Source organism: Podarcis melisellensis (assembly GCF_964234715.1).
Source record: "Podarcis melisellensis genome assembly, chromosome: 6".
NCBI classification, from domain to species: domain Eukaryota; kingdom Metazoa; phylum Chordata; class Lepidosauria; order Squamata; family Lacertidae; genus Podarcis; species Podarcis melisellensis.
The window spans coordinates 22,520,803-22,541,987 of record NC_138538.1 but is presented as its reverse complement, the minus strand read 5'-3'; the positions used below and the strand labels follow the sequence as shown (position 1 = coordinate 22,541,987).

At 45.1% G+C, this 21,185-nt stretch overlaps 1 protein-coding gene across 1 annotated transcript; it reads left to right on the top strand.

Annotated features, from left to right (window-relative positions):
- Positions 1-9,491: 9,491 nt before the first annotated feature.
- LOC309372096 (waprin-Enh1-like) lies at positions 9,492-16,632 on the top strand. Its single transcript, XM_081915337.1, has 4 exons — positions 9,492-9,651; positions 11,595-11,726; positions 13,593-13,724; positions 15,800-16,632. The coding sequence occupies exons 1-3, from the start codon at positions 9,570-9,572 to the stop codon at positions 13,721-13,723; spliced, it is 345 nt and encodes a 114-aa protein (XP_081771463.1). The 5' UTR covers positions 9,492-9,569; the 3' UTR covers position 13,724; positions 15,800-16,632.
- Positions 16,633-21,185: the final 4,553 nt, after the last annotated feature.

Sequence of the window (21,185 nt, the reverse complement as noted above, 5' to 3'; positions counted from 1 at the left end):
TTGGCTTCTGTTGTCTTTTAAAGTGTGGACCCTTGGAAAATAATAAGCAAGCCGGTACCTACAGCAAGGGAAAGGGGAACATGAGATCTTCCAGATTTTGCTGGATTCCAACTCACATCAGTCTAAATTCTATTGCAATAGTTGATGGATGATGTCCTTTAGCCTCTTGCTAAGTCACGACTCTCCATTTACCCCTTAAAGGAGAAAGTCTCTTAACTGCTTTTGCTCAATCCTTATCTCACCAGTTGTACAAACTGGGCAGTAAAGTGAATACAGTAAATTGAAAACTACTCCTGGAGGTAAGTCATAGTGAACTCAGTGGGGCTTACTTCAAAGTAGCTACTACTATAATCATTCCATCAATTTTTGATGCTAGGTTGTGAGTGTTGCCTCTTTGTTGTTTAGTCATTTAGTCATGTCCGGCTCTTCGTGACCCCATGGACCAGAGCATGCCAGGCACTCCTGTCTTCCACTGCCTTCCGCAGTTTGGTCAAACTCATGCTGGTAGCTTCGAGAACACTGCCCAACCATCTCGTCCTCTGTCGTCCCCTTCTTCATGTGCCCTCCATCTTTCCCAGCACCAGGGGCTTTTCCAGGGAGTCATCCCTTCTCATGAGGTGGCCAAAGTACTGGAGCCTCAGCTTCATGATCTGTCCTTCCAGAATGGATAGGTTGTTTGAATAGGTTGATGGATAGGTTGTTGATGGATAGGTTGTTGAATGGATAGGTGTTGCCTCTTAGGTAACCAAAATGGTGTCACCCATTTTCAAGAGGAAGTCATTGGCAGCCATGGTGGTGGGGGAAGCCCATGACTTACAGAAGTACCATGGGAATCTCCCCTACAAACAGCCCAATGAGGATTGTGCACTCAGTGGTTCATAGAATTGTAGAGTTGAAGGGACCCAAGAGTCATCTAGTCCACCCCCTGCAATGCAGGAATCTCATCTAAAGCATCCATGACAGATGGTCATCTAACCCCTGCTTAAAAACCTTCAAGGAAGGAGCGTCCACAACTTCCCAAGGAAGACCATTCCACTGTCAAACAGCTTTTACTGTCAGAAAGTTTTTCCTGATGTTTTGGCAGAGCAAAGGGTTTGTGGGGAAATCTGCCTCCAAAATGGCAATTACGTTTACTAAATAAGCATATGAAGGGGTTAAGGCTCAGAGAGTTCCTGTATTTTTAGAGAAGACAGGACTGCTTGATGTCATATCCCCTACTTCCTGTGGCGGGAAATAGGACAAAGGTTCTTAATCTTTTCTGCTTCTTCTTTGTCTCGGTCTCTCTGATGAAGCAGAAAAGTGGATGGGAGGGAAGGGGATAGAACAGAGTGGCTGGAATCTCAAACAGGGAGATCTCATTGCAACATTTTTGTGCAGTCCCACTTGTATTGTTAAATATTCACGCATACACTAGGGCTGCCATCTTTGTTCTGGCAAAATACAGGGTGGGGCAGTTAGGGAGCAAACCCCCCCCTCCCAATCTGGTGCTGAAGTGACTTCAAAGCAATACAGTGGTACCTTGGGTTAAGTATTTAATTTGTTCTGGAGGTCTGTTCTTAACCTGAAACTGTTCTTAACCTGAAGCACCACTTTAGCTAATGGGGCCTCCTGCTGCTGCCGTCCCACTGGAGCACGATTTATGTTCTCATCCTGAAGCAAAGTTCTCAACCCGAGGTACTATTTCTGGGTTAGCGGAGTCTGTAACCTGAAGCGTATGTAACCCGAGGTACCACTGTACCTTGCAATCTACAGCAGGATGCCCTCTCTGGAATTTGTCACACATGCACACACACACACACATACACATGAATTTGTAAATCTGGGTGCTTGGCTAGGTAAAGGGACCCCTGACCATTAGGTCCAGTCACGGATGACTCTGGGGTTGCGGCGCTCATCTTGCTTTACTGGCTGAGGGAGCCGGCGTACAGCTTCCAGGTCATGTGGCCAGCATGACTAAGCCGCTTCTGGTGAACCAGAGCAGCGCACGGAAACACCGTTTACCTTCCCGCCGGAGCGGACCTATTGATCTACTTGCACTTTGACGTGCTTTCGGACTGGTAGGTTGGCAGGAGCAGCAACCGAGCAACAGGAGTTCACCCTGTCACAGGGATTCGAACCACTGACCTTCTGATCGGCAAGCCTTAGGCTCTGTGGTTTAGACCACAGTGCCACCCGTGTCCCTTGTGTGCTTGGCTACCCAAGAGCTTAAATACATGATCTTCCTCACACCCTTTCAAACACATGGATTTGGAAAGGATCCCTAACTTGGCATGGGGGGGGGGCAATATAGGACAAAACTATCAATACAGGATCTCACATTTTACATTGGAATACGGGACAATCCTGTATTATTCAGGACAGGTGGAAACCCAACAGGCACCATTAGTAGATGTACGAAATAGCTCAACACCCTGCTCCCTCCCAACGCAGCTTGTTCCTAAGCATAGTATTCCAAGCAGCAATGAGAGCAATGAGAAGGCAACTTCATACATTTATCCTGAAATCTCCTCTCTTGGGAAATGGCAAGAAATAAACTCTTTCCCCTAACCCAGCCTTTATTCTTACGGATGGAGGGAACGGACAACTGGAGTGTTTGACTATGCTAATGAATGGGAGCCTGTGAAGGGAGGCAGACACCCCAGCAGGAAGCTTGAGGCATAGACTTTTTTTCACCCACACCCAGAACAATCCTTGTTTTCACAGGTGAAACACTGAATGGAGCATTAACTCGCCAAGCCTTCCCAATGGGGTGGATTGCAAGGGTTGATCGTACCACACACATTGCTGACAGCTGCACTCAGGGGAAAGCAGAGAAGGAATCCAGTGAATCAAAGCTGTGTAGATTTATCTCTGGTAGCTTAGCTCTGAATCAAGCAATTCATACATTGCACATAATGAAAATTTAAAAAAATTAGGCTTTGCACTAAAAAAAAAAGAAATGAAATCTAAACCTAGAACGGATCATATAAATAAACGTTTGTGGATATTTGCTTATTTTGCAACAATACACGCTTTGTTTTTTTTATAAAGATATTTATTAGGTTTTTACAAAAACAAGAATACAAAAATACATAAAAAATAAAATAAAAATACAACATACAAAAGACAAAAAGAAAATAAGAAAAAATTAAAAACAAATCCGTTTTTCATAACTTTAAACTCATTTGCTTGTTTCCTTGACCTCCTCACACCTCCCCTTCTTGTATTCCCATTTACATAATCAAATCAGCAAATCCTTGCCCTCTTTCATTTATCTTAACTCTATATCTTAACATATTACAACTCTATATTTCCATCTGTTTATCAATTCATTTTTGCGTATTCTTAATAGCTTTGTTGCTAATACCACTTATTTTCAATCCAACATCATTTTAACATTCATTAATTTTACAGTGTTTCTGCAAATAGTCTTTAAATTTCTTCCAATTTCCGTGTCGCTTGGTTTATTCTGAACCTGGCATTGATTCTCCTACTCTGCTATGAACATATTAGTACAGACTTACGGTACGTACCATGGCAGGAAGAACTGTAGAGTTGGGATCTGGAGGGTCACCCAGTGCAACCCCTCTAATGCAAGAATCTCAGGCATCCATGACAGATGGCCGTCCAACTTCTGCTTTAAAATCCTCCAAGGAAGGAGAGTCCACCACTTTCAAGAGAGTCCGTTCCACTGTTGGACAGCTATTGCCGTCAGAAAGCTCTTCCTGATGTTTCGTAGGAATCTCCTTTCTTGTTCTCGAGAGCCAGTGTGGTGCAGTGGTTAAGAGCAGTAGTCTCATAATCTGGGGAACCGGGTTTGCGTCTCCGCTCCTCCACATGCAGCTGCTGGGTGACCTTGGGCCAGTCACACTTCTTTGAAGTCCCTCAGCCCCACTCACCTCACAGAGTGTTTGTTGTGGGGGAGGAAGGGAAAGGAGATTGTTAGCCGCTTTGAGACTCCTGAAGGGGAGTGAAAGGCGGGATATCAAATCCAAACTCTTCTTCTTCTTGTTACTTGAAGCCACTGGTTTGAGTCCTACCCTCTGGAGCAAGAGAAAACAAGCTTGCTCCATCTAGCCCTTGATATATTTGAAGAGTGGTATGCGCCATGGGGGCTTGCATTGATGTTTACCTACCACCATTGTCACCAACTCTCCCTCCCCTGATTTGCCCCCCCCCTTCTCCCAAACCAACCAGCCAGCTTACCTGAGGCTCTTTCTTTCGAATGACTGTTTTTCCCAACACTGATCATAGGAGTCATTGGACTTTTTGGGCCCATGGACACGTCTGCAATGTGGAGATGCACCGCAATTGAGCACATGTTGCTTCATTGGCTACAAGAGAATACTTCTTTCAAGCCTAATTTCAACACAGGCAACCCATGACTTATGGCATAATAAAATAAGAAGTGGTTGCTGGATCAGGCCAATGGCCCCCCAGTCCACCATCCTGCACTCACAGCGGCCAGTCAAATGCCTGCTGGAAACTCGCAGGCAGGACCTGAGCACAAGATTATCCTACCCAACTGTGGTTTCCAGAAACTGGTATTTAGAAGCATTACAACCTCTCAATATGGAAGCAGAGCATAGCCATAATAGCTAGTAGTCACTGATCGTCTCATTCTCCATAAAGAGTGGTAAGAACGGTGAGCCACTAGCTTACAAACGTGAACCAACCTCTGTTTTATTTAATGTCTCACCAGCCACCTAGTGAATCTGCTGTAGCACTTGATCTCTCTACTTTCTTTTACTTTGGGGCCACCAAATTTTGGGTGGCAAACCCTGGGGGATTTGCAAAGAAGGCAAATATTATTTGTACTGTATATACTAGGGACGCAGGTGGCACGGTGGGTTAAACCACAGAGCCTAGGACTTGCAGATCAGAAGGTCGGCGGTTCGAATCCCCCAACGGGGTGAGCTCCCGTTGCTCGGTCCCTGCTCCTGCCAACCTAGCAGTTCGAAAGCACGTCAAAGTGCAAGTAGATAAATAGGTACCACTCCGGCGGGAAGGTAAACGGCATTTCCATGCGCTGCTCTGGTTCGCCAGAAGCGGCTTAGTCATGCTGGCCACATGACCCGGAAGCTGCACGCCGGCTCCCCGGCCAATAAAGCGAGATGAGCACCAAAACTCCAGAGTCTGTCATGACTGGACCTAATGGTCAGGGGTCCCTCGACCTTTACTACTACTACTACTACTACTACTACTACTACTACTAAATTTTATTTATATCCCGCCCTCCCCAGTCGAAGCTGGGGTCAGAGCGGCTAACAACAGTAAAAAAACACAGTTTACATAAAATCACAATCAATTAATAGAAATACATTCTAAAATCAATTCATTCTAAAATTCAGAATCAAATTAATGGCAACCATTGGGCTAGAGTTCTATGAGGATTACAGAAGGAGGGGGTCAGACTGTGCCTTGGCCAAAGGTCTGGTGGAACAGCTCTGTCTTGCAGGCCCTGTGGAAAGATGTCAAGTCCCGCATGTGAGGTTGTCGAAAACATTCACAATACCTTGGATCCCAAATGTCTTGCGATTCAAACATTTTGGCTCTGCGTGTTCCGGTTTGCGAACATTCTTTGGAACCCACTTCCGCAGCTTCCGATTGGCTGCAGGAGTTTCCTGCAGCCAATCAGAAACTGTACCTTGATTTCCAAATGATTTGGAAGTCGAACGGACTTTTGGAATGGATTCTGATCGAGTTTCGAGGTACCACTGTATTTAAATTAATATTGTTAATGTGCAAGCATTTAAAAATAAAATTAATATCAGTACAAATCGAGCACACCTGACAGTGCCAAATCACATTCTTTTGGGGCTCCGAACAACCTAGAGTGATAACACTGGGAGTATTAAAAAACATCTCCTGTATTCCCTGGAAAGGCGGAGGGAAACGGAAGTATTACATAGGTGTGTGAAGGAAGGGCAGGGCACTTTTGGGAAGACAACAAACGCTCCGCTTCTCAGCAGCAGATCCAAGTTGACGAGCTGCTTCCTGACTCCCAAAATCCAGGTGATGCAATCAGCATCAGAGCTGGTGCAAAGGCAAACCACACTCATTAAAACCAATTTGAGGCATTTTGGAGCCACCTGAGACATGACGTCAGGTGGGACCCATGGCCAGCTTCTCACATGGTGGTTTCCAGGTTTCTGAGACTTGTAGATACCATGGATCTGTATGCACAAAACCGTTTTTATTTATTCATTTGTTCATTTGTTTGCTCATTGTTTATATTTATAGACTACTTACTATCTGAAATATCTCAAAGCATTTTACAATAGATAAATACCAATGTGCATCTCTCTGTAAGAGTGCATAAACACATATATATGAGCACACCCGAAGTATTTTCTCACAGATGCTGATGTGACTGTGGCTTTTAAGTGCATTCAAAAGAACGAAAACATGGCACGCCAACAACGCTATCATTGAGCAACACGGGGAATGCCCAGCGTTTAATTAAGAGCACAAATTCTATGACCAATGTAAAGGTCTCGTGCAAGCAACAGAAATGACACGAGGTCCAGATTGAGAGATACGTATATAATTGGGTGATTCTGGAAGATCAGAGCATTAGCAGGAACACAGTCAGAATGCCGTCTCTGTTTTCATTAGTGACAGGAAACTTTTAATCCAAGCCTGGCGTCTTCCTGTGCACGACTCTGTTAAAGGAGGTACCAAACAGGCCTGTCATCTACACAGGCCAGGTGCACTTTGCAGATGAAGATGAACAACTTCCATATTTAGGGCCATGCACATTATGTGCTTTAATTTTTTTTTAAAGAACTAATTATTTCCAAGACCGGCTCTACCATTAGGTAAAGTGAGGCAGCTGCCCCAGGTGGCAGATACTTGGGAGGCAGTATTTGCACTTCCCTAGCTGTTGCCCTTCAGCCCAGGGCATTTACACCCACCTGAGCTAGTGTCCTGGTGGTGCTGATGCTGGCTTGTTGCTGGCCTGGCTTGGCTGTCACCTAGTCACCCAACGTGTTACAGAAAGTACTGAGGCCCAGCGGCCTGGTGCCTGCCTTAACAATACTGAAAGAGTGCAGCAAATATGGAGGCATTATAGTAGCAGTGGCATGTGAATGGTGCTCAGGGACTGCCTGATTCCTTGGGTCATGAAGATTCTTGGCTGCTCATTGTTCTGCCTCAAACTGTGTAGGTATCTACACCAATCAGCATCCCTGGGAATAGGGAATCAGCGCTTGGTCCGAAGGGCTGTTTGCTCAAGCCCCATCGCTACTGGCACAAATGGGGAGGAATTTGCTTCTTTTGGATGGAATGTGAAGAGGGAATGTATTGAGTCTTCAACCGGGATGGTTTGCAGGGAGATGGGGCTTCTACCACCTGGAACTGGCCTTATTTTCCCCAGAGCAGTCATATGCTCTCCCACCTTGAGTTAATGATGGAGGCTACAGCTGGTGTCGCTTCATGGGGGCTGAGTGGATATTTCTTGGTGGACCCTGAAAAGACCATGTGGTCCATCTTGTCCAACAAATTCTCACTGTTTCAACTTCCTTCCTTTGGACCGTTTGAGAAAAGTTGGGAACAAAGTATTATTTTAAAGAAATTTTTGAGGGGCCAATGTGCATGTGCTTGTGACTACCTGATGTAAATAATGAGGTGACTGTGGGACTTCACTCATCATTTTTAGGCAGGTTTACAACATCCTGCTTGTACTTGCAGCATTGCAGCACTCAGTGAATAAAGGATTCCAGCCTGCAGATATTCCTAGCAAGACCACATGACTATGGACCATAGAAGCCTGTCTTCAAAGAAACCCAGGACACTGCAAGTGGATTTTGTGTTGGGTGGGTGTGTGGGTGTGTGATGGTCCTACAATTGTTCTTATTATGAATTCCATTTATAGATAGCTTACTATCTGTAGATCTCAAAGCACTTTACAGTATTGTTTGTGTGTGTGTGTGTGTGTGTGTGTGTGTGTGTGTGTATCATGGGTAGGCAAACTAAGGTCCAGGAGCCGGATCCAACCCAATCGCCTTCTAAATCCAGCCTGCGGACGGTCCAGGAAGCAGCTTGTGGGGCACAGGAATTCGTTCTTTTTCTTCTTCTTCAAAATATAGTCTGGCCCCCCACAAGGTCTGAGGGACAGTGGACCAGCCCCCTGTTGAAATAGTTCACTGATCCTGGTGTATATTGTAGTATGCCTATAACATACAAGGATGAGGAACCTGTGGCCAGCTATTGTTGGACTCTCATCTGCCTCAGTCAACATGGCCAGTGGTCAAACACCCTTCCATGAGGCAGAAACAAGCTTTAAACACCAAACCCCTTTATTTAAGCAGGCATAGGAGCCACCTTGTAAGGGCCAAGGTCCCTTTGGCCTCCCCAATACAATATTTGAGGGGACCATCCCCCCCCCCCAGAGTTGATGGGCATTGCCATTCAAATGGTGTGTGTGTGCACCATGTCATGTGATTGATTATATGGGGCAGGGCTTACCTGCCCCCCATATTTTATTCAAGTTGGCACCCCTGTAAGCAGGCATTCCCAGCCTCCTAAGATTTACCACATTGTTCTATTATTTATTGGTATTTAACTGGCTTTTTTATGGGTTTTGTGGTTTTGCTGATGTGTTTATTTGCATTTTTTGGTTTTAAATGTTGTGTATGCATTTTTTTTACTTTTTAAAATTAAATTATCTCACCATGTTCTATGTAAATCTCTTATGGATTTTGAACAGTATATAAATATTATTGATGATGATGATACACACACACAAAGTAAAATAAAACCAATGTCAAATAATTTACATTAAAAAAATTAAAGATACATAAGCAATATTCATATTGACAATACCAACATGAAGTCAAAGAGCATTGCAAGGCAGCAGAATGTACAAAATAAAACACGCTACAGTATTCAGACAACCACTCACTCCCACCATCCACTTTTAGAACAGAAACAGGGCATTTCTTCAGGCCTGAGGGCCTTGGACCCCCAAGGGATCTCTCAGCAAATCCCACTGAACACTGTGCACCATGTAGTAATGAGCTGACTATTTCACTCTATATCTGAGGATCATTTTAATTAGAAATGCCACGTAGTGATTCACATGCTTCTTCAGGGGGAGGAAAAAGGCATGTGCTGTGCTATTGAGCTATAGCCTATCCCACCTTGTGGCTGTTTAGTTCTCTCTCACTCTCTCTCTCTCGCTGTCTTTTTGAAAACATCACAATCACCAGGTATTAACTTGAATATAGGAAGTCCTGGTTCTTTTACAACATGAGCCCTGCCCTGGTACCGTTCCCAGGGGTGAGTGAGTTTTCCTCACGTGCTGGAAGGAGCTATAATCAGGGTGTGACTCAGGAGAATTCTTTGAAGTTTGGGTGTTTATACAGGTGCATTACAGGTGTCAACACCCACAGGCCCGGCTACAACAACACATGCAATCTATAAAGATGGTGCAATGCAATTATTTTTGAGGGCCTGAAAAGTTTGATGCTGCTGATATTAAGTATGAGGTAGATGGGGAGACATATAATCTTAACCCTACCCACGCATCTGTTTAAATACAAGTCTTGTTCTATTCTAAGCGTTCACACCCGATTCCTGAAGGCACCATGAAGACACTGACTGTCCTTCTCCTTGTGGGGCTTCTGGCCCTTTGGACCGAATTACCCTCTGCAACTTGTTACAGAATAGGTAGGTAAGATGCAAAAAAGTTGAAAGGCGATTCTGGAATACAGGACAGGGAAAAAAACATTTGGAGTAGCTAAAGCTGGGTTATCGGTAGTTATATCCACAAAGCCATTTCAGGGCAAGTAACTTTGTCCTGAGATAAACAGGACTTGGTCCTGCAGAAGAGAGAAACGGAATTCACGCTGTCTTGCTATATAATATTTTTGTAAGGGAAAAAGTTGTCATGCTGTAGTTTGTGTGGCTGCCAGTAGGCGGCAGTGTGAGCTGCAGCATGAGCAAGCAGAGCAGGAATGGCAGGCAACAATAGCAGAGATGCCAGCCCCCAATATAATTCTGCACATGTTTGCTTTGCAGCTATACGTTACTGAACTCTGTGAGTTCAATGGGACTTATTTCCAGGTAGTAAATGTGCATAGAACTGCAGCCTTTTTAGGGCAAACATATGTTTGTCTATACCCAGAACTTGAGTTGAATAAGACTACAGAGTGTGTGAAAAATTGTAGCCTGAGAAGTAAGTTACATTGAGCATAGTGGGAGTAAGAGCAAGCATTTTTATAGGACAGCATTGCAATGCTAATAATGCTAATAATATCAATACTACTACTAATAATAATATAAATGAATAAATTCATGCTACCTTCAATTAAACAGAGCTGGTGGTATGATGGCCACTCTTAGGCACTCTGGAGAAGGTTGCCAGTGGGCATGGACAGAGTTTTGTAGTTTGCATAAGGGATACAGAAAGCCAAGAGCAATTCTTAATTCTCTCTCTTTTTTTGTGAGGACATGACTGAATTCCATTTATTTAAGTATACAGTACAGATTGGAATGATGTGAAAAAAGTAGCAGTGTAGCAGAGCACATGTGACAAAGACTCAAGTCACCAAAAGTGATGGATTGTTTTTTAATGAGAAATAATTGTTTATGTTGTTTATTTTTTATATTTTTTAATTTTAGTATTTTTAGACTGCTTTGACATATGCTTTAAACAAATAGAAGTGCTGAACAAACCACATACAGTATCAATATCTATATCTTCTATCATCTATCTATCTATCTATCTATCATCTATCTATCATCATCATCTATCTCTATCTACCATAGCTTACCATGCCTGCTTTAGAGATAGGCAACATTCTTTTGATTCTCACATCTTGGGAGAATCATGTGATCACAATGACAACTTTAATTTCCTTTTCTTACAAATGAAATGTTTAGCTGGAAACATCTTAAAAGAGATAAACGAACCATTCATTATTTATATAGAACTTAAATTGTAAATTCCTTTGTGTGTCTCATTTATCTTCACAAAATCATAGTGACTTGAAAGATTCCCCTGTCTTACAGAGTTAGTTACTGACTCTGAGAAATTGGGCACTTTCAGACATGCTGTTTATTAACACAGTTTGGCTGGCATCCCATCACTTTTCTAACAGCAAAAAATGGACGGAAGAAACGTCTTGGAAAATTTCACTGGAAAGTTATCATTTAGCAACATTTCCCAGGGTTTCTGGCCTACATAAGATTTGGATAGATGGGGAACCTATAAAATACATGTGGAAAGAATGCAGGCTCTTGCATGCCTAAAATGTGAGCTTCCTAATTATAAATTCAAATGCAAATTTTGCTATGGATAACATGGCTGCACTATAGTCAATAGAATTTTAAAGTGCGTAAAAGTTCATATTTCAATGTTCAGATGCTGTTCTTTTGTGTGTGCTCTTTTTATTGTAATTATTAGTATGTTTTGATGGATCTCATTCATCCACACAAATACATATAAAATTGTAATTATATTAATGTTTAACCGTTTTTAATGACTACTTCCCCTCTCCCATGCTTTTCCCTGTCAGAGAAAAAGGTGGGTAGTAGTAGTAGTAGCAGCAGCAGCAGCAGTAGTAATAATGATAATGATAATGATAATGATAATGATAATAATATTTCAGGGATGTGCCCAGGAAATCCATTTCAGTGCTCCATGCCAGGAATTAGTCGTTGCAGGAGTAACTATGACTGCCCACGTAACCTCCAGTGCTGCAACTACAGGTGTGCCAGGGTCTGCAGAGCTCCATCACCAGGTATATTCCTCAATGACTGACATTTCAAGGTACAATTTCTTAGAGCATGCATATTATTGGAAACAGGGAAGGGGGAAACCAGTTTGTGCAAGATGTACCACCATTGCACACCTTATTCTCTGGGGCAGCCTAAGTGGCTAAGCTCTGCCATTCGAAAGGATATTAATGGGTGTATATATATAGGTGCAACAATATATTCAATAAAATATGAACCGGTGCCAGGAGTGGGTCAGTAATAAAACACCCAGTGTCAGTGAGGTTGACTCTTTATTCAAAGAAACCCAAACAGGCCTAGTGATCACAGGAACTCTTCCCAGTAGGTCTTGCCCCAAGGAGGCAGTTGCAAGGACTGGAGGTCCCTGCCGTTCCACTCCTCTCTAAGATTCCTCCCCCAGTAGCCCAAGCCTTCGTCTTGACTCTGTTCTGCCCTCTTCATTCCTCTGGGTGTTCTGGGAGACCAGGAGGAAGGGGAGCTGGTCACAGCAGAAGGGGAAGACTCTGTGGCTTCTTCAGGGCCGTCTTACCCATAGGCACTAGGGGTACGGGGCACCTGGGTGCCGGGCTCTCAGGGGTGCCAGGCTGAGAGTCTGGGGCCTGAGAGTTGAATCTGGTGAAGAGCCCTCCTGTTGGTCGGAGCGCTGCAGTGGGCTCTTCTGCTGTGGGCAGTTCTGCGCTGCGAGTTCAGGGGCAACCGAGCCAGCGAGATGCTGAGGCAGCCAGCTGGCTCGGCCCTCCTGCACGCCTGGGACTGGGCAACCTGGGGGGGGCGCTGGGTGGATCTTTGCACCCCCACGCTACATATACTTAAGTCAGCCCTGGGCTTCTTCAGCAGCCTGTCTCATCTCTGTCTCCTGGCCCCCCTCCTCTCCTGCCTCTCAGTCTAGACTGCTCTCTGCCCCAGCCTCTTCTTGCTCACCAAGGCATGTTCCTTCTTCTGCTCCCAACATCTCCTCCTGCCAGCCTGCTCCTTGTCCCTCTGACCACATATGGGCATTCCACCATCAATCCCCTGGCTCTGAACCTTCTTCCTCGGGGAGTTCCCCAGCTGATACCCCCCACCATTCCTCTGCATCCAGCCCTTTTCTATGGGCCAGGCGGGAGGGACCTACTCAGAGTTCTCTCTATGAAGCAGATGTATTTGGCTGTGAGTAGGAACAAGGTGTGTGTCTCTTTTTTAATAATGAACTGCATCAATTCACCTTCCTTTTAACCCTCTGAGAGATGTGTAATGTTGGAGCTGGCATTGCTGGGCACCTGCCAAGGCCCACCCCTTGCAAGGACACATTGCCAATCCCTGGAGATCCCTTGCTCTGCTCCCCCTACTCCTAGCTGTCACTGCCACTCGGGCAGCTCCTCGCTGCTCACTCAGACAAATGGCCTCTCTTACCATGCAAGCAATGATAAGAGCAAGGAGATAGGCAGCAGCGGTCATTTCTTACCTCTTGATTTTCCTGTGGACACTTGTGCCTAGAGGGGTAGTCAATATTTCACCACCCATTTGTAGGATGTCAACTGGATGACCATTTCAAGGAAGTATAAAAGAAGAACAGCCACCATTTTCCCCACCCATCTGCCCATCCAGAGGTGCATGGGGGGGGAGCTAGCATTACTGCTCTGACTCTGGTTCGCTTCAGAGCAATGGTACTACCACATATTTGGAGAGACGCTGAGTCTGTAAAGTATACATAGAAAGCTGAACCAGATTGTCAGGTCTTGCAGGCTCAGGCTGCGAACTTGCTGATTACACATTCAAATGTGGCTTTTGGTACCGCCAATAGGGCTGCACAATAGTCAAAAGAAATACTAGAATGCATTCATTAGTGTCTGAACATTGGTTAACGATGCTCCTTTTGTTCTTTCCCTCAGTGATATCTTGGTATTGCCCACGGAATCCATTTAGGTGCACTGTCCCAGGAATTGATCGTTGCAGAACTGACTATGACTGCCCAGGAAGACAAAGGTGTTGCTACTACAATTGTGCCAGGTCCTGCAGATAAGGTATCACCATCAACGGCTAAGGACATCCCTTGGACATCATCTTGATAGATGCAGCCAGCCCAAATGACCAAGGGGATGGAGCACCTGAGGAGCGGTTCCAGCATTTGGAACTTTATAGTTTAGAGAAAAGATTATCATAGAATCATAGAATCATAGAATCATAGAGTTGGAAGAGACCACAAAGGCCATCGAGTCCAACCCCCTGCCAAGCAGGAAACAAAATTAGTAAGAGGCAACACGGTAGAAGTTTATAAAATTCTACACAGCATAGAGAAAGTTTTTCTCCCTTTCTAACAACACGAGAACTTTTTTCACGTCCATAAAAGCTGAATATTGGAAGATTTGGGACAGATACAAGCAGTGCATTGTTGAACAATGGAACCCACTCCCACAAGGGGCAACAATGGCCACCAACTTGCAGGGGTGCCAGTTCCTGGGGGCTGATCTGTTTTGGGGCCCCTCAAAATCTTTTGGGAAGGGTCCGGAGGGCTTCCAATGTTCAGGCGGCAGAGGAGGCCGAGTGCGGGTCCAAGCATGGCGCAGCCCCAGTGGCCGGCTTCTTCCCTTTCTCCCCTGCTGCGGAAGGGAAGGATGTTCAAAGCAGCCTCCCGCCAGTGGCTGTGCCAGGAGGAGGAGCAGCCACTGGCCATTGAAGCCGCACGGCCACTGCATTCAGCTCTGCCCCTGGCTCCTCCCCACATCCTGGCAGCACGTGGACAACACTGGGCCTAATGACGCCCCCGCAAGCTGGCACCTCTGCCAACTCGGTTGGCTTTGAGGAGCGGGCAAATTCATGGGGGGCAATGCTCTGTCTCCACAGAGGCAGTATGCTTCTGAATGCAAGTTGCTGGAAACCACAGGAGAGAGAGAGAGCCTGAATAAGATACCGTATTTTTTGCTCCATAAGGCACACTTTTTCCCTCTTAAAATCTAAGGGAAAATGTCTGTGCGTCTTATGGAGCGAATATGTGGTCCCTGGGGCTGGGGGGGGGGGGAGGGAACCTGGGCTCCCCCCCCCCAGCCCCAACAAGCTCCTGAGCAGCTGTGGGGTAGCCTGTGAAGCCTCTGCAGGGCAGCAGAGAGCCTTCATCCCACTGCCCTGGGGAGGCTTCGCGCGGCTATCCCTGGCTTTTGCGGGAGGTGGAGGAAGGGACAAAGCGAGGCTCTCTCACCTCCCGCAAATGCCCCCAAGACCCGCTCTCCCTTTAAAGAGCTGTGCGGAGCATGTGTGTGGCTCTTGGGGGCTTTTCCCCGAGGAGGGAGAAGGGCAGCCCGTCAGTGACAGGCTGCCCTTCTCCCTCCTCGGGAGAAAAGCCTGCAAGCGCCGCACACACGCTCCATGCGGCTCATGAAAGGGAGCGCTGAGCAGAGCCTGGGATGCATACAGGCTCTGCTCAGCGCTCCCTTTAAATAATATTTTTTCCCTTGAATCCCCCCCCCCAATGTAGGTGCGCCTTATGGTCAGGTGTGCCGTATGGAGCAAAAAATACAGTAGATGCTCTAGCCTTGCTTGTTGGTTCCCCACAGGCATCTGGGTGGCCACCGTGAAAGCAGGATGCAGAACTAGATGGGCCGTTGGCTTGATCCCTCAGGCTCTTTGTCTTTCCCTGTGTTCAAAGTCTTATGATGGGCCTGGTGCAATCAGGGAAGCTGGGAGCCACGGGTTATCCCTATATACAAACAGTAATTGATCCACTCAAATATATCGCCCTGTCAGTTTGGATTTTATTTTGATCTGACAAATGTATCAGAATTTGGCTACTGAGCGCCAGTGCAGGGCACTTCTCTCTAGGACACCAGAAAGGGCTAAGCTCTGTGCTTTAAAGGGACATTTATACGTCTGACAAATGAGGACATAACATGGTAAGATATTCAAAATGCTAAGATTCCCAATTATAAGGATTTAGAAGGAGGGACCTACTCTGAGTTCTCTCTTCCAGGGAGGTAAGGGCAACAACAGGTGGGAACATTTTAGGAATTTTCTCCAAGGCTGGGAGTGAGGAGGTACAATTGACAGGGATTATTTTGTTCTCTGTCACCAACCTTGTTGTTTTCCGTCTCCTTTTCCCATCCAGAATAACATCCTGTTGGCGCGCCTGAAATGCAACACCTGTGCCTGAAATTCGCCCAATTATTCATCTTTTCATCATGCAGGGAAACCACTTTCTACCCAACTGAATGCAAATAAAGGGTTTATCTGACTGAGTCAGAGTAGATCCATTTAAACCAGTTGACTTTTGTTAGTAAATCAAATTATTTTTGTGGGTCCGTTCTGAGTATGACTTAGTTGAATACCACCAACAGTCTTTTGTTTTTGTTGTTGTCATTTCTCATCTGAGTCTCAGGACATCATGTGGAAGGAGAACAGAAGTGAAGGAACATGTTTTTACTTGTTACCAAAAATATTGGTGGTCAGCTATAACGTCTCCTTGGAGATTTTCTTGAATGGGCCACATATTGACCAAGAAGCTCAGATGAAACAGGAACATTTCTGTACATTCATCTATTGGACTATAAAAGTAGACCTTGCTCTTGTGATTGACAGTGAAGAAGTCATAATCTGCAGCAAAATGTGTTACATAGTAGGTTATGGGCTATTGGTTATTTAAATTGAATATACAACTTCTAACACACAGCAAGCTTCCAGGTTCATCCCAGTGGGTGAGAAACTCCATGTGGTTATAACTCTGACAGCTTATTTCCAGTTCCTGCATCAATCTGGGAAATGTTTATGCAACAAGAAATTACCTTGCAACACCAGTATTTACAAACACCGTCATCACAAAATAGGAAGCTTTCCTCCTGTGGATCCAGGACTCATTTATCTCTCTCTCTCTTTGAAACTATAAATGAAAAAGTCATACAATTACACTTCCAGAAGAAATAAACGTATATGGTTCAAATTGTATATGCAAATTGTTATTTCAGTGTGGAAGAGCTGCAGTCTATATTATTTTATATTGCTCTATTTCAATTGGAGATTTCCGCAAAATAGCAGCACATCTGTTGCAGAATAGGAACTACACAACCAGTTCTGAAAGGTGAAAATTCCAGGTAGCCTGACCTTGCAAGTTGCTAGATCTCAATGGAGAGAATCTTGGGGCCAGGACACACTTTCATTTGTCTTCCACTTACTTAGGACTTGCATCAGATCAGTAGCACTGGCCCAAAAGCTTTTCATTTACAGTGGTACATTGTTTTGAGTCTGGGATCTGTTCCAGAGCCCTGGACACTCGAAAGGGACACTCGACAAAGCGCTGCTCTGAGCACACACATGGAGCAGTTTGCGCTTCTGCGCATGCGCGAGTAGCAAACCTGGAAGTAACCCATTCTGGTACTTCTAGGTTTACCACGGATGTTGGCGGAAATGGACAGTCGACGGGGCGATGTTTGCGGAGGTATTACTGTATATCGTGACACAGCAATAGAAAAAACCACTGTATCACAACAAATGAAAAACTCCTTAATACCCAAATAGAAATTTGTTCCCCTCCTGATCTAATCCTTTTTTTACCAGTTGTCTCTGAAGCCTGGAGCTGTGCTGGTCTCTACCCAACACTATTTTCTTTATTTTAAAAATGAGTCCACCTCATGCATTCTTATGAGAACTGCAAACAACTGCATATATGCGAGCATAAGCAGTTTTCCTTTCCAGTGCCAACGTGTGTCAGCTGTGTGACCACAATGCAAAAGTTGGGAATGACTGGGGAATGTGCACCATCCAAATTGCCCCCCCTTCCCTGGCGGCTTCTTCTCCTCCTCCTCCGATCACTCATAACTAAGTAAGATTGTCTTCCATGAACATGGTCTTAACAGTGAGTCTGTAAGTGACTGTGGAGACCAATTCTGGATCCACACGTCCTTCCACAGTGGGGATATAGGTTTCCGGGCGGGAGCTGATCACAGTGAGGGTTTGCCATGCCTGCCTTTCTCTTAGCACGTTTCTCCCTTTTGTCCATAGTTTGAGCGTCTTCAAAGCCCAAAGCCTTTGGTAAAGGCTGTTCTCCAACTGGAGCGCTCGCAGGCCAGTGTTTCCCAGTTGTCAGCGTTTACATATTCCATGTTCCAAAGTTAATGGTCTTTTATGACCGCTGGGTGGTGGCCCCACTGGGCGTGGTAATCCAGTCAGGGGGAAAGGGAGGCAGACTATGCTTAGGGCACCTTTTCTAGCCCCTCCCCCTTTTCAGGGTGAGGAGAGTGGATCCTAAATAGGACTGCTCAGTCAAGGATATACTGTAGCTGCTGAGCTGCTCAACTGCCTCATTCCTTGAGTCGGAGCCACTGAATCTGTATCCACCGCCCATGTGCCGGTTCATGACTAGGGCCTTCCAGATTTCACAATCCTGCCCCCATTACCAGGGGAGCAGAGAAACGGTAGGGCAAGAAGGAAGAAAAACAGAAGTGATGGACAGAGTATCCCAGGTTTTCAGGGATGCCTCCTTGAAATAGTGAGCACTAAGGTGTGGCATGAGGACCTAGAATCTTGGACAAAACTTGTGGATGGCCCAGGACAAAACTAATCTGCAGCTTGACAAGCGGAAGGAAACAAAGCACAAATGGAAGTGTGGATAAAACTTCAGTCCATAATTACCACCACCAGAGGGCAGACAGGAACTATTGGCTAGATTTGTGAAAGTTACCCAATTCTCTTAAAAAACGACGAAAACCTTCAGCTCTCTATGACTGTTAAAGGTCTCTTCCAAATAACCTGTTATTGAGCATTCATCCCAATTTCTTATAGGGTGGTCCTGCTAAGCAATTTTCCTGCACATTTCCCCATCACCTACCTCTCTACAAACAGTCAGATTTTTGTTGAAAGTGGGTTCCCCTCCCTGCCAAATCCGCTTTAACTCTTCAACCTGTGTTTGCCAGGAGGAGTTTAAATCCCACCTGCAAACCCATTTGTGTGAGTACCGTCAGGACAGTACAACCAATTCCAATACATTGGTACCTCATGTTACAGTCGCTTCAGGTTACATATGCTTCATGTTACAAACTCTGCTAACCCAGAAATAGTACCTTGGGTTAAGAACTTTGCTTCAGGATGAGAACAGAAATCGTGCTGCGGCAGTAATGTGGCAGCAGGAGGCCCCATTAGCTAAAGAGGTGCTTCAGGTTAAGAACAGTTTCAGGTTAAGAACGGACCTCCGGAACGAATTAAGTACTTAACCCGAGGTACCACTGTACTGAGTTGCTTTCCTCTCTCCCACTTTATTTGACAAACATGGAACTGATTTCTGGAAAAGCAGAACAAACTACAGAGCCAGATTTAGATTTTTTTTTTTTACCGTTTAAACAAAATAACCATCAAAAATATTAGCCAGAAATTGATTTCAAGATACTTTTCAAGAAAAAGTGACTAAAATGAACCCTTGTTTACCCATATCCTAATATACCTTATTAGAGCATGACAAGGCTCTATAGGGAGCCATGCATCCAACTTTATTGAAGAAGCTCCTGTATTAGAAGGCCCTGGTTTGTGTCTGACTTTTTTCACTTCCTCCTACTATAGTAGCTCTGTCTACTTTTCAACATGGCAAGATCTGAAGTTGGTTTGTGCAAAGATACACATGACAGACCCTTTTGGCTTCTTTGATTATATTTTAGTGTCCTGGCTGGGTCCAGACCTTGAAAGAATTTTATCCCAGGTATAGTTCTTGTGAGATAGGCATAGGTTCATTGGTTTTTATTCAAACATGTCAAGAGGATTCTGAAACAAAACGTTGCAATGTATTCTTACCTTGTAACTGGAATGCTCCTGTTCAGGGTTCCAACCAGCCAGCCCCAGAATATTATGGGAATACTTCTCCCAATCACGGGTCCACACATGTTGTTGTTGGACCACAACTCCCATCATCCCTGGTCACTGCTAGCTTAGGGATGATGGGAGTTGTAGTCCAACAACATCTGGGGACCCAAGGTTGAGAAAGGCTGGTGCAGACATATTGAGCTATGTGAATCAGTCATCTGACTCACTATAAGGCACCTTCTGATGCTTCAATCAGCAATGACTAAATCCTATTGGCCATTAACTTCACAAACATGGTGGTCTCCTCCTGGGGGCATCATCCCAAAGGGTGCTCATCAATGGTTCCTCTTCATCCTGGAGAAGAGTGACTATTGGGGTGCCACAGGGTTCTGTCTTGGGCCCGGTCTTATTCAACATCTTTGTCAACGACTTGGATGATGGACTCAAGGGCATCCTGATCAAATTTGCAGATGACACCAAACTGGGAGGGGTGGCTAACACCCCAGAGGACAGGATCACACTTCAAAATGACCTTGACAGATTAGAGAACTGGGCCAAAACAAACAAGATGAATTTTAACAGGGAGAAATGTAAAGTATTGCACTTGGGCAAAAAAAATGAGAGGCACAAATACAAGATGGGTGACACCTGGCTTGAGAGCAGTACATGTGAAAAGGATCGAGGAGTCTTGGTTGACCACAAACTTGACATGAGCCAACAGTGTGATGCGGTAGCTAAAAAAGCCAATGCAATTCTGGGCTGCATCGATAGGAGTATAGCATCTAGATCAAGGGAAGTGCCACTGTATTCTGCTCTGGTCAGACCTCACCTGGAGTACTGTGTCCAGTTCTGGACACCACAGTTCAGGAAGGACACTGACAAACTGGAACGTGTCCAGAGGAGGGCAACCAAAATGGTCAAAGGCCTGGAAACGATGCCCTATGAGGAACGGCTAAGGGAGCTGGGCATGTTTAGCCTGGAGAGGAGGAGGTTAAGGGGTGATATGATAGCCATGTTCAAATATATAAAAGGATGTCACATACAGGAGGGAGAAAGGTTGTTTTCTGCTGCTCCAGAGAAGCGGACACGGAGCAATGGATCCAAACTACAAGAAAGAAGATTCCACCTAAACATTAGGAAGAACTTCCTGACAGTAAGAGCTGTTCGACAGTGGAATTTCCTGCCAAGGAGTGTGATGGAGTCTCCTTCTTTGGAGGTCTTTAAGCAGAGGCTTGACAACCATATGCCAGGAGTGCTCTGATGGTGTTTCCTGCTTGGCAGGGGGTTGGACTCGATGGCCCTTGTGGTCTCTTCCAACTCTATGATTCTATGATTCTATCCATTTCTGTCACAGCATTCAAATGCAGACTTTGTGGCTACAACATCCAGCAAGTTCTCTCTCTCTGTCGCCCCAACCCTTTTGTCTTTCCTGAACCTCCGCCAGCATTAAGAGTGCCACCGAATTCCAGATTTGCTTGCTTTTTATTGTCCAGATTATACTGGAATATTAAGAGTTGTTAACACACACTGGTTCCAGTACCTGCAGTTGTTGCCACTCTACATGCGGTCTGTGATGACTTTGCAAAGAAATTGCTTAGAGTTTTCTGTTGTTGCTTTTCTTTTTCACTTTTCCTGCAAGGCAGGTGACGCTAGAGGAAGATTAGCAAATCTAATTTCCCAACTCAACTGTAGCCTTGCAACTCCTTAAATAC